Source organism: Neopelma chrysocephalum, unplaced genomic scaffold (assembly GCF_003984885.1).
Source record: "Neopelma chrysocephalum unplaced genomic scaffold, ASM398488v2 Primary Assembly neopelma1_24, whole genome shotgun sequence".
Classification (NCBI taxonomy): domain Eukaryota; kingdom Metazoa; phylum Chordata; class Aves; order Passeriformes; family Pipridae; genus Neopelma; species Neopelma chrysocephalum.
Window position 1 is genome coordinate 16,213,177 of NW_020897693.1, and position 13,232 is coordinate 16,226,408.

A 13,232-nucleotide genomic window follows, 5' to 3' on the forward strand; every position below is an offset into this window, starting at 1 on the left:
TTCCTTCTGTATTTATATTATGACGAATGTAATACAGTGTAAGCTTTTGGGAAATGTTTTTTCTATTGAAGTAAAACTTAAGCACAATCCTATTACTAGGATTCCTGAATGTTTGGCAAATTATTAATAATATGTCATATTTTTACTGACAAAATCACCTAAACACAACATTTGGCAGGATGCCTTCTAGCTATACTCACACATTCTCTTCTCTAAAACAGGAAAGGACAAGACTATGAATCATAGAATCATTTAAATTGGAAAAGACCTTTAAGATCATTGAGTACAATCATAAACCCAGTCAAGTCCTCCAGTAAATGATATCTCTAAGTCCCACACCTCCAATACTTTTAAATACCTCGAGGGATAGAGGTATTCGCCTTCCCTGGGCAACCTGTTTTAAGATAAATCCAAAGAATGGAAACCAGTATAACTCTGTTTTCTTTGTATCGGACTACATACATGTAGTATATCTCCTCCACATGTCAAAAAATAATACCCAATTCTTCGAAAGCTATCTAACAGATTCTTGAAATCTATGTACAGGCCAGGAAGGATTTTTTTTTCCTCATAGGAGAAGGGGAAAACACGAAATCAGAAGAAGGTAGGGAAGAGATAGTTAAAAACCTTTTCTTCCTGCACCTACCAGCCTCAGATAAGAATACAAATCAAGCACTATGGGACTATTTCAAGTTTCAATTGGTTTGAGAAGCTGATCAACTAGTTATGTAACTACAGCTTATCACTGCAGATGCAAACCGAGGCAAGTCCCAAGCTCCTGTTCTCAGTTTGCTAGGCCTGTGGAAGTGTCCAGAAAAGGCACTACAAAGTTTCTTTCCTCTGAAAGAAGATTGTGAGCATATCTGTAAACAGACAGAGTAACAAATAATGTGTTTTCTCACATCTGAAGGATTGCTGAATTCTATATACCAGACATACTATGACTCGGGGCAGGGGGGGATAGCTCAACTACAGATAGTGCACAGACATTAACCTGTTATTGTGGAAGTAGATAAAAAGTGAAAAAGAAAAAAAAATACAGATTACTTTACAGGTAAACATTCTGGAAGGAAGAATGTGATTTGTTTAATTTTTATCCTCATAGACATGAGAAAGAGACCTAAATAGATTCATATATAAAGCAGAAATATATTAAATATGGTTTCTTAAGAATTTATGTACATATTCAGCTGTATTATTTTGAATACCTTAAAGAGTATTCTATAGATACTGTAAAGTAGTATTATAGACTAGAAATACAAATACTAGACAATCAAAAATTTGCACTTGAAAACTATTAAATCAGTCAAAGAAAAAGCAATTTAGACCATCCCTAACATATCACCTATATAGGACAAATACCATGACCTCTACTTACCAGAAGCTGTCAGATGCTTTATCCCATCATCATTACAGCTGTTGAACTCTCAACCACGCTTCTCTACTGAAGGTGTTCTACATCATCCTAATTCTGAAAATATATCACTTCTTTCCTTCTTTTGGAAATTAAACAAACAAAAACACTCTACAAACTGACAGTAGTGACTCCACTATTTTTACTACTGTAGTTGCAGTTAGCAGACATCTGACTGCAAGGGAAGTTCCCGAAAACATTTCTGTTTTCATGACTATGAACAGTTTAAAATACTTCTCTTAACAGAAACAAGATGCCTATTCATGTGAATGTTGGCTAATTTTTCATTATTTAAATGCCAACACTGTTTGACAGCCAATCACTCTCATGTAGAGAGATATAATATCTAGTACTTTACTAATATTATTGCACTAAATAAAGAATGCAACATAAGCTACTGCAATGTGACAGCTGTTTCTATCAAAGCTTGGTAGTTCAATATGACTTTTTTGTCAGAAGTGTAAACTAATTTGTAGTTGATTTCACAAGAAGAAGAAAATTTTCTTTACTGCCAAAAAATGACCTTAACCTGCCTTCAGATGCCCTTAAATGCCAAAACACCAAATCCTGCCTCCTGTAAAATCACTGTAAGTTTCAAATGCCTTCTGATCAATTGCAAGCAACAGTAGGGTGTGAGCAACTTAGGAAATTATGTTTCAGTGTAAGCTTTGACCTGAAAACTCAGCAGAAACACATAAAAAAATTCTCCACTACTTAGAGATTCTACGCCTTTCATTAAGAAAACATACAAAATCAATGCTGTACTATTGAGCTGTATCTTACCATATTGCAGTAAGACTGTGATATGGAATGGACCTGAACTGTAACGCTTAACATAATTCAGTACTGTTTTACTGAACACATTACACTTCTACAATTAGTTTTTGTTGCTATTGAAAACTTGGGATGATATGTTTACATAGGTAGAGCATCTCATTATTATTCACAAAGAGTGCTAAGAACTGAAAGGTAAACAAAAATAAAGAAAAATGCATAACTAAGATCGTTACAGAAACAGTGAATTCTGTTATGTTACAAACTAATTAAAGTTACGTAGGACAGTACAATGAATTAAGTATTATAACCTCAATTTTGTATTACCTGTCTTTTCATTGTTTAGATTTGCACTTTAATTGTTATTTTATAATTGTTTCTGATACTGTTCTTGCTTCTACACATACAAAAATGAAAGGATTAGGTTGCCATCATCTGGAGTTCTGTATGTTCATTTAGTTTTTATAAAACACCATAATTTTAAACAGCAGCCCTTTATAGATATGAAAGAAAAATAGAAATAGCACAGTTGAAATACAGAGATTTTCAGTGCTGTAGAAAATTCCTCTAATAGAAAATAACATTTTCTGCTTACCTTGTATATGCCAAAGAAAATTTGTTATCTTATATATTTTTCCAAGAATGTCTACCAAGGATAAAACAGTTCAAAAACTTGCCACTATTGAGTAATCTTGATTTTAAGAAGTATTCATTAATTAAAAGTACTAATTTACATGTAAATACAGGCCATATTAGGAGTTAATGAATGCAAACTGGATATCCTCATTCAAGAGAGCTAGAAGTGGACAAAGGGGATAAAAAGGGACAGAGACACTGCTACAGGTCAAGAATCCCAGATATAGTTAAGGACAAACTTTAAAACTATTCATCATGTAGGGTGAAAGTCTTCTAAGTTGTCAATATAGAAGTCTATCTGAAAGTCATCAGAAGCTTTTCAACCTTTTCGTCTGGCAGCTATTCACAGAAAGGTATTTTTTGGACAGGTGAAACTTCTTAATATATTTGCCAGTTTTTACAATATTCCTAAATAGTTTATTTTTAATATGTATGTTTTAAAACAGGTTTGGCGTGTTTATTATTTATATTTCTACCTCCCTTTTGCAGCATTGCTTTGTTTTTAAATAGTCAGAGGTATCTTGCTCAACTCTTCTAGATTTTTAACATTAAGCTCTGAAAAGCTTACTTTGGGGAAAAAAACCAAAAAAAGCATATCTTAGAGGAAAATCAAAATCACTGGAAAATGAAATGCAATCTGAACTGAAAAAAGGATGAAAAAAATTATACTAAAACTTGGGTGTGCACAATAGTCAGAAATTGTAAAGCTAACCAGAAGGAACAAACTGTAATATAAACATAATTCATCTTACTTAGACTTTGCCTCTTGCAACAAGGAAGGGTCATCTGTAGCCAAATACACTCTCTTTTTATCAACTTGCATTCTGCGAGCGAGAAGTTCAAACCGTTCTTCAACATGTACCATGTATTCTTCAATCGGATGAAATGCTGCCTCTGTTCCTACTTTGTCTGTCCTTCGAACGTGAACACTGGGAAAAGGTAGAATACAATACACGCTTTAGCAAATGAAATTTTTACTCTAAGTTTCATGCCTGTGCTTTTAGAATGCACATTAATTGAATTCCTACATAAAATAAGGAAGGATTAAAAGTCATCCATGTCCATCAAGACACAGTGACAACATGAAGTTAGCTGTCAGTCTGTTCTTGAAAGCAATATAGTAATCTTGAACAGAAGGCACAAGGTAACTGAAGAAAAAGAATGAAGGACATTGAATTACAGTATACGAGGTGTTTCTTTTGTGCAGAAGGTTAAGTTATCTGTTGTAGCTAGATAATGCTTGATCAATACAGCTCAAAATGAAACCAGGAATATTTCCATCATGGATATATTGCAACACCAACTACAATGCATGGTTTGAATGAAAGTTGTTATAAATGCATCTTTTCAACCTTCTTGAAACCTAACAAGTCTTCATATACACCAGCGGTGAAGGGGCCTACCAACTCAACGGTCAAAAGCCAACTAACATTTGGACAAACCTATTGTGTACTCCTCAAAAAGAAAGTTTAAGGTTTGAAGGAAAATTGTGGCAAAGGAAGTAGTAGTTGCAACTCTAGTACAGCAGCAGCAACATTTTTCATGTTATATGACAGCAAAACCTTTCTTACACAAGCTGCTCTTTATTGCCCACAGGTGCTTTCCTTCCTTCTCCCCATATCTCCCCATACAGACCGTTCCAATTCATAGTTACCACTGAGAAACAACAACCATGAAAAAATCAGTAGGGAAGCAAAAGGCACATACCATGTCCATATATAGCCAGTGATAAAATTAGTTGTGGATTGTGGCATGTAAAATGTAGGCTTAGCCTCTTTTCCTCAAATGAAAAAGCTATAGGCACTTAAAAAGAAGACCCAGATAGTAAAGTGTCTGGGTCTTTAATTGCTGTAAGGCAATTAAATTAACAAAATTCTGTATTACTAGACGTGAAATGACATGTTAAAAAATCTTTTATTGAGATGCCTTTTATATATCAGTCCAACTGCAGGTAGACAAGTATGCTGAAGGAGTACTTGTAATCAAGTTGTATTATGCACAGTTAAAAAATAATAGCTTCACCTAGAAATCACCCTCTCTCCCTAGAAAATACTTGAGGCTCTTGGATAATCATTATAAAACAGTTTTTCCTGAACAGAAACCACTACATACACATATTAAAGCACAGAGAGTTAAAAAGAAAACTAAATACCCACCCGATCACTGGATGTTTGAAACCAAGTTTCCTTGTGGCTTCCTCTATTTCTTTTTCTAGCCAAGGCTGTGGACGAATCAAGTATTTCACAAACTGTGAAACCCACCACACTGCAGGATCCCCATGTACACGAATTAGTCTATCAGCCAAGTCTTCAGGGACAGCCAAGGGTAAATAAGGTGGCCGTGGGTGTAAGCTGTCAACAATGGGAAGTTCCACCACCTGAACATCCTTATCATTAGCCTCACCTGTTTTAAAATACATACTAGGATGAGTCAAGTAGTTTACTTTATTAATAAACTTTACCATTGGCAAACAATATCCCAAACATATCAGCTAATCTGTATCTTCAACTTCAAAAAGACTACCTAACCCTTGTTCCGCTTTTTCAAAATAGCATTAAAAAATCTAATAAAAATCATAGTTCTAGACTGGACTTATATATGAACTGTATCTAACAATGCACTTAAGTAGAACAAAATTGAAGGTCCTTGAATTCTTAGCAGCTGGTAGTTAATAAAATACAAAATGTGTTCCTCTTTATATATTCATACCTTTTAATATACAACTACACCATTACTGTCTGGTAAGGCTCACTTGGACAGACTTGTTATTTAAAATGTCTAAAATTCAATTAATTGTTAAAAATTAAACAAAGAAATATTTTGAGGCATGAGAAATTGTTAAAAAAATAACTACGGCTCTGCTGCTCTTTTGAATACATTTTATTGGAGTAGATCTCAGCATTTCAGACATCATTACAACCACTGAATTAGCTATTCTGTTGATAGAAGAAGAGAAAGACAATTCCTGGCTTCAAGAACTTAAACTATGAAGATAAGTAGCAAATTAAATAGATCAAGAAAAACACAAGCACAAGCAATGTATAAGCATGTAATGTACATTCAGGTAAGAATTTGTTATCTTTTCAATACTAACTATAGTATGGGATGGATGCTTTAGAAGGGCTTAAGAGCTACTAAACATTTTTTTAAGAGTTTTTACAAATTACATGAACACAAGCATCTACATAATTGATAATTCAAAGCTATGTTCATATAGTGAAATAAATTATAATACATGACAACATAAAACAAAACATTACATTTTTGAAGCACTGAACATTTCAGGTAATATTTCCACTGTGCTCATTTGCTCCAAAATAATGTTTCTGTTGTTTGCAGTGTTTACTGGCAAAGATGGTTAGTTTTCCCTTTAGTGCTCACCAGCCAGGAAAGAAAACTGCTTTAAATACAAGCAAATCAAACTCATATAACTGTTGATGACCAAGTAAATCTTATGGCAGAAAAAATCAATTCAAGGCAGTAATAATGAGTTTAAGAGTTTAAGAACAGTTAAAAATCCCAAAGGTTAGAACACTTTCACATGCACTTATGTCAGCATACTTGGGACAAAGTCCTAGAAGTATGATAATTGCATGATTAAGTCATACATTGCCAGAATGTTACATTAACATCCATGAGCCTACCAAGACTAGTCAAAATTCAGCAGTAACTCTCTGAGATATGGCTATGTAAATAAGGAATGTTTGTTATTCTTAGGTATATTTTCAATTAATTTTTACTAGATTTCAAAAATCTAGATTCCTATTCAATATTTCATCACTGCACTGTATAACATCACTGTAAGGGGAATTTTTTAGAAGAATTTCCCATTGAATATGTACTACAGGTATAGATGATCCTTTTTAATTCAAGAAGCCAAATCGTATTTTTATCATCTATTATATCACACATACAGGAAAAGATTAAATAAAAGTTCATAAATTTAGTAAAAATACTGAGCTTTAAGTCTTCTTATAATATGATGGATAATATTTTATTAGTATGACTTCAGAAAGCTGCAATAAAGAAAAGCATCATGAAGCCATGGAAGTGCAAGTGCAGATGTGAACTGTCAGGCAGAAGTTTAGACAAGAAATATTTAGCTTGGGAATGGTATGAAAGAATGTTAGAGGTTCCATTCTTTTTACCCTTTCCCCTTCAACTGACAGTGTGGGAAGGAAGAGGGTGGCAAAATAAGCAACAGCAATCTTAGCCAAGAGAAGAAAGGACTCCAGTCTTAAGTTAGAGAAGGAAATTCACTGCAACCTTTCAAGGGGAAAAAGCACAGATGCAAAGTGCATATAAAAAGGTGGATTTTTGTTAAGTACAGTATCACTGACAAGCTTTTAAACTTTATTCTATCACTGAAAAAATACACTGATGTGTAAAGACAGTCATTTGGAAAATCTTGCTAGTGATAAAGCTGATTGAGCAATCTAATTTACTGTGACATTCTGACCCTAGAAGACCAATTCTGACCCAATTTCAACCCAATACATCTTTTCATCCTATTTAAAGGATAAGAGTGTGCTTCTAAAAATTTCCACAGGCTGTCTTAAGGTTTTGAAGAAAACGAGATTTGCCAGAAATAACTAGGAAAGCTCTGAGCATATATAGCAAACTACATTAAAATATCACAAAATCACAAGAATATCAAAGAAGATTGTTAAAAAAAAGAATCAGATTTCAGCTTTCAACTGTATGTGATAGGATGCTTGATAGTAATGAAACTGCAAGATTTGTTGCGAACCAAAGTCAGAAACAACAGAAACGTATTTCATTAAGGAAAAACAAACAATTTGATTGTTCAAAATAACTACTAGGTTGAGTGTTAGCAAGTGCTCTTTGAGGTAGGAATAACTCCTTTTTGAGAAGGAACTGAAAATATCACATGGTTATTTCACAGAGATTAAGAGTTCCTTACTTTGTAAAACTATACAATATGGAACCCAATAAGGGAACTATTACTGAAAGTATGGGTAACAAATGGAAAGTCATAAAATGAAATATTCACAACTACAAATCAAGGGATGTGTTGATATTACAATTAGACATTTTGAAATGGTTACAAAAGCCCCTCATGCTTCAGGATTGCTGTTAACAGTTACTGATGACAAAATAATCATGACACAGTAGTGTGTTGAAACAATGCATATAACGGTCTTTAAAAAAAAAAAAATCAAATGGTAAATATAGTATGGCTACTTGCAATGATGTTCTATTTTCTTAATGCTTTACATAAAATTAACATCTCCATAATCAAACACACAGATATGTGTACAATTCAGGAAAACTTTATGATAACTCTCTAAATTTTATTACCTTTATCATCATTTTGAACAATGAAGAAAAAACTTCCTGTTAGTCTTCACTTACTTTTAAAAGTATGGGAGAGCAGATGCAGTAAAAGGAAAACCTACAGCAACTTTCTCTTGGACAAAACCTGTTACAAGTAACTCTTTAGTAACCCTAAGAAGTAAACAACTCTCTGCAACAGCCATATAGGCAAGTGACAGCTTTCTTTTCCTACCGATTACTTTTTTTTTTTGTGCAGTGTTTGTAGAAAGATTCCTAATACTGTCCTATTTTCAACAGACATAGTTTAAAAAACTGTTATCCTTTTTTGGATAGCAGGATACTGTTTTAGTTGACTCGAAAGCAAGCTGCAATCAAAATCAATGATAGAGGAGATAACCAAAACTCAGTCAGATCAATAGGCAAGCAGATACATTAGAAAACAATTAAGTCATGTTCCTGATTCATACGAACTGTATCTGTTCAATTGAATATAGTGAAGCAGAGCTAAAAATACAGAATGAACTTTTTATCCACACATTTCTTCAGTTTTTAGCTAAATACTCTCTTATTTGTAAAATATTTGAGTTTTTCAACTTCTCAGCTGTATTTTGTTAATAGATAAGGCATAAAAGGTAATAATCCATACTAATGCTTGTATCTTTTTCTCACGTTGGTAGTTCAAATCACAGCATTATCATGTCAGTCAGGTCCAATTCCCTGCTCACTGTTGGTCCAACTTTGACATTTGAATACAGAACCGTAGAATTATTTAAGGTGGGAGATAACTCTGGAGTTGTTACACGTCATTTACATGTCAGTAATATTATAAATTACTTATTCTTTTGTGATTTATTTTGCTTTTACAGTTGCCAAAGTTTGTCACAATAATTCTATTTATAGCTTGTTTAACTTTCATGATTCCAGGTGCTATTTTTCAGTTTGGATTAACCTAAATAATTGTCCTCTAAAGTTCTGCAACTTAATTCATTTTTGCTTCACTGAGTAACCAAAAGATTGAATGTGTTTGCAATAGTCATAAAGTACCGCAATATTAAGAACGCTCACTCTTACCCCAACAACATGTTCTGGACAAAGATCATGGACTGTATAGAAATCGATTTTTATTCAAATGACCCATGCCAGTTGCACCATCTAGTTCTTATTTATTACAATTTTTTGGATATGTTCATCACTAATACATCAGTAATACAGTTTCAATTTCCAAGAGTCCCACTGATTACTTTTTAAATACTGAAATGAGCTCTGTGTGTTATAAAAAGCATAACTTTGCTTCTCTGGAGTATCCCAATGTGCCTTAATCGCTTTATAGCCCTCGGGACTTACATGATTTTTCATGATCTGGCATAACCTTACTAATAATAATGGCCCATCTTCGCGAACGAAGATTTGGGGAAAGGTCTTTTTACCTTTCCAGCCTGCGCAATGGATTTTTTAGGTGAGACACAGCCTGCGCTGAACTGAGCCCACCCTTTAATCCTAAGGTTCATCTGCCGGGGCCAAGCAAGCTTGTACAATGGCAGTGAGGTCCTCAGGACGTAGGTTTGTTTAGAGTGTCCTTCTCATAGATGGATGGCCACACAGGGCTAACAACCTCCATCAGGCCAGGAGACCGGGGACTCGAACCCGTGGTCGCAGCAGTGAAAGTCCTGCACGCTAACCACTAGGCCACCAGGGGTCTCATAACCTTACTATCTGTCTGGTTTTCAAATTTAATCTGTGTCCTTCTAGTTTAAAGCCCATTTAGAACCTTTTGCTATTTGTATCTTTTATATGAATTTTTTGATACCTGAAAAATGTTGGTTTGGCTCAAAAAAAAAAAAAAAAAAACAAAAACCTTTGGAATTTTGTCATTTTAGCTAACCTTACTTCCTGCTTTCTGAACATTGGCTCATACCTGCACTTGGATGGGCATTTTTGTTGGGTGTTCATTACTTTCTTACTTGAAAGGAGGCTGAAATTTTGCCACGCAATCACTACTATTAGTTAATGTTAACTGAAAACCTGCTTGATCATTTATTCTCCTATTATTTAAAAATTCACCAGCTGATTTAAAAGTATTTTTTTAAGAAGTTGTCCTTAAAAGCATGCCAAGGAATACCATGCTAAGGACATTCCTGTCTTGTAAATGAGAACTGCAATTTAATTTCTGATTCTGTTGCTAGAAACACAACTGAGTAAACTCATATAAAAATGGAATTGCTTCACTGCTTTTCTGTTTCTATAATATACTTATTCAAGCTGATTTAAACTTGCATAGACTAATCACAGATCTACTTAACTAAGCTCTACATCTTGAAAGACAGACTGCCAATTTGAAACCTTACCCAAGTGAACAATTCTTAATTCAACCACATGAGCTATGTCAGAGTGCTAAGAACGCTATTTGATTAGCACAGGATATGGTGAGAGAGACTATACTGAATTCTCACAAGGCTCCTCATTGTCTTGCTGGCTACTGTTACTTAATGCAAAGACAGCAGGTTCAGGGTTCATCAATGATATTTTAATGCTTTTCTCACAAATCAAATAAGGTAAAAAATGAAAACTATACAAAGTTATGGTGTGTTATGCTACTTATGAATGGTCAACTAGTTCAGAAGAAAGAAAAAGTAGGCTTTTATCTGTTCTGTGATGCAGACTACATCTCCTACAACTATCTCTTGGGGATTTCCAAACTTAATAAAGTTACCTCACAAGAACTTTATGCTATAGTTGAATTATAAAATGGAATTGACATGAGATAAAAATCCTATTTTTCTTCTAAAGTACTCAGTGTAAAATATCACTCCTATATCTAAATGTTTTTTCCTCTAAGGTTTTGCTTTGTACAATTTTTAATACAAAATTTTTGAGCTTAGTTTCTGATTACTTTCTCACTTACTAACTTTTAATCATCCTTTACATAACCAAACCTTTTAAGGCAGGAAGGTGTTGAATAAATTTGGTGCAATTCTGATTTAAAGAAACTGAAAATACAGTCCTTTTTTCCCCAGGTTTCATATGCCATATGAAGAGTGTTGTTCCATTTATCATCCCAAGAGGTTGATTCTCAATAGCTTCAGGAATGAATACACAAAAATGTTTTCTAAGATGCCAACGTGCCTTTTATTACTTTTTTCAATCCAGCACTCCCAAGGCTTTTTTCCTGAATCCTTCCTCTCCTCTCTTGCACAACTCTTGCTACTATACTCACTCTCATGTCTCTTACCACTCTCTGTACTATTTACCTGTTGAAAAGTGATATCTGTGGTCTGTCACTGCTTCTCACTTGCTCGCAGGCCTGAATGTTGACTTTAGCACACAGTCTATCCATTTTGAGGACTTCTGAGCGACCTTACCAAGACCTATTTCTTTTGGTCAAATTTGGCCAAAATTCATCCCACATTCAGAACTTGTACTAAGTTAGGATTAAAAAGAAAAAGAGCAGATAGAAAGGTAAAGTATGACAACAAAACTTTCGCTCTCACCAGAAACTTGCCTAAAATACTTCTCTGCCAAAGATACTATTTTATCAGTTCCCTCCTAAAAAGTAAAAGTGTAACAATAGTCTTTCTGCTCCTCCAGAAACCACTAACTTCCAGAGTTCCTGAACTACCAACACGTCTTTGTAACACACGTGGCTTTCAATAGTATTTATCTTCCCATGTCATTCTGGTTCTTTGAAAATCCTACCCATAATCAAAACCACAATGTAAAGATAGACAGTGCTCTTACTGCCTTAACACATTATGAGATTTCAGTAAATATTTTCCCTTTTGGACCTAACAGAAGCCTGAACTGAGTGTAACAATTTCTGCATTTGAAATAGCTCTGTCTCTAACAGAACTAAAGCAGTAGCAACTACTGAAGCCTTTAGAGCCTCCATTCCATTTTTAGCAAGCTCAGGAGAGCTGTATTATAAAGACCTATATTTCTGTTTCACTCTGTTGAAAACTTCTTATCACTTATTAGAAGTTTTTTGTGGCAATTGCCACATCACTTTGAGAAAACATCAAAAAGTAAAGATTTTTCCCTTCCTCAATTGTTTAGATACGCAGCATGACAGCTGGAAAGTTTGCAGATGAAGTGACTGCACAAATTGACTTCATATAACAGTCAGCAGACTATTAAACTAAGAAAAAATCAAGAAGCTTACTAGTAATTTATTTTTCCTTTTATCTTTATATATTCAAACTGCTTTTGAACAGTGCCTTATTTCATCTAAAAAGCCTATATCAAAAGGGGTACCTGCCTAAGAGGAGTTCCAATTCCCCAGCTACCAGAAAATATCATAAAATGTATTTGCAGAGGGAAATACACTTTTATAAATGAAAAGGGGTTTTGCCATGTTATCCAAGTTTAGTCATTCAAGTAAACAGTAACCACAGCTGATGATTTAAAGGTAAGATCTTACATAAGGATAGCTGAAATAACTTAGGAAAACATATAAAAAGGACCTTTACAGCAATATTGAAAAAAGACTAATTTTGGATTTGATTTCAAATAATTCTGCTGAAGCTTATTCTCTATTTCAGTCTACTGTTAATTACTATATCCTTGAAAATACTTCCAAATACTTTTGTATATTAGGTTATCTTTTCTGGAACACAAGATAGACTACTTTTATAATAATCCTTCAGCATCTTCAGGGACTTATCTCTTGCATGCATATGCTCATTAGACATATATTTGAGCCTGTAACAAGCATGTATAAGCATGTAAAAAACAAGACATCATGCAGACAATATTTCATATCTCATGACCTAGAAGTTTGCAACAGGTCATGAGAATGGAGTTAATATTTGCACTTGGTTGTCCACGCATCTATTGGAGGAGTGCTCCCAGTTTAGATAAGACATTTACTGTGTTTTTGAGCTAGCGGTTTATAAATCCCAATCTTTTATTGTCCTAATATGAACACTTGGAAGACTCATCTTTCAATGAATTAGTAAAAGTACCTCCATATGCAAGTCTAAATGGCACAAAACTCTCAAGGTATGAGTAGAAGACAGAAGGACATTTTAATTAGCCATAAATCAAACAGGAGACAATAAAACTATTATGTTGTTTGAAATTCATAGCACTGAGGCACACGTCACCTTAACAATGC

The 13,232-nt window shown here is 34.1% G+C and overlaps 1 protein-coding gene across 4 annotated transcripts in view; it reads right to left on the reverse strand.

Moving 5' to 3' along the window:
* The window catches only part of FUT8 (fucosyltransferase 8), a 114,774-nt gene that overhangs the window by 10,999 nt on the left and 90,543 nt on the right, over nucleotides 1–13,232 (reverse strand). For all 4 annotated transcript variants that reach the window (XM_027704624.1, XM_027704639.1, XM_027704632.1 and 1 more), the window contains 2 exons: nucleotides 4,981–5,227; nucleotides 3,577–3,753 (listed from right to left, as the gene is read on the reverse strand). In XM_027704624.1, coding sequence (XP_027560425.1) covers nucleotides 3,577–3,753; nucleotides 4,981–5,227 — 424 coding nt within the window. The remainder of the gene's footprint in view (nucleotides 1–3,576; nucleotides 3,754–4,980; nucleotides 5,228–13,232) is intronic.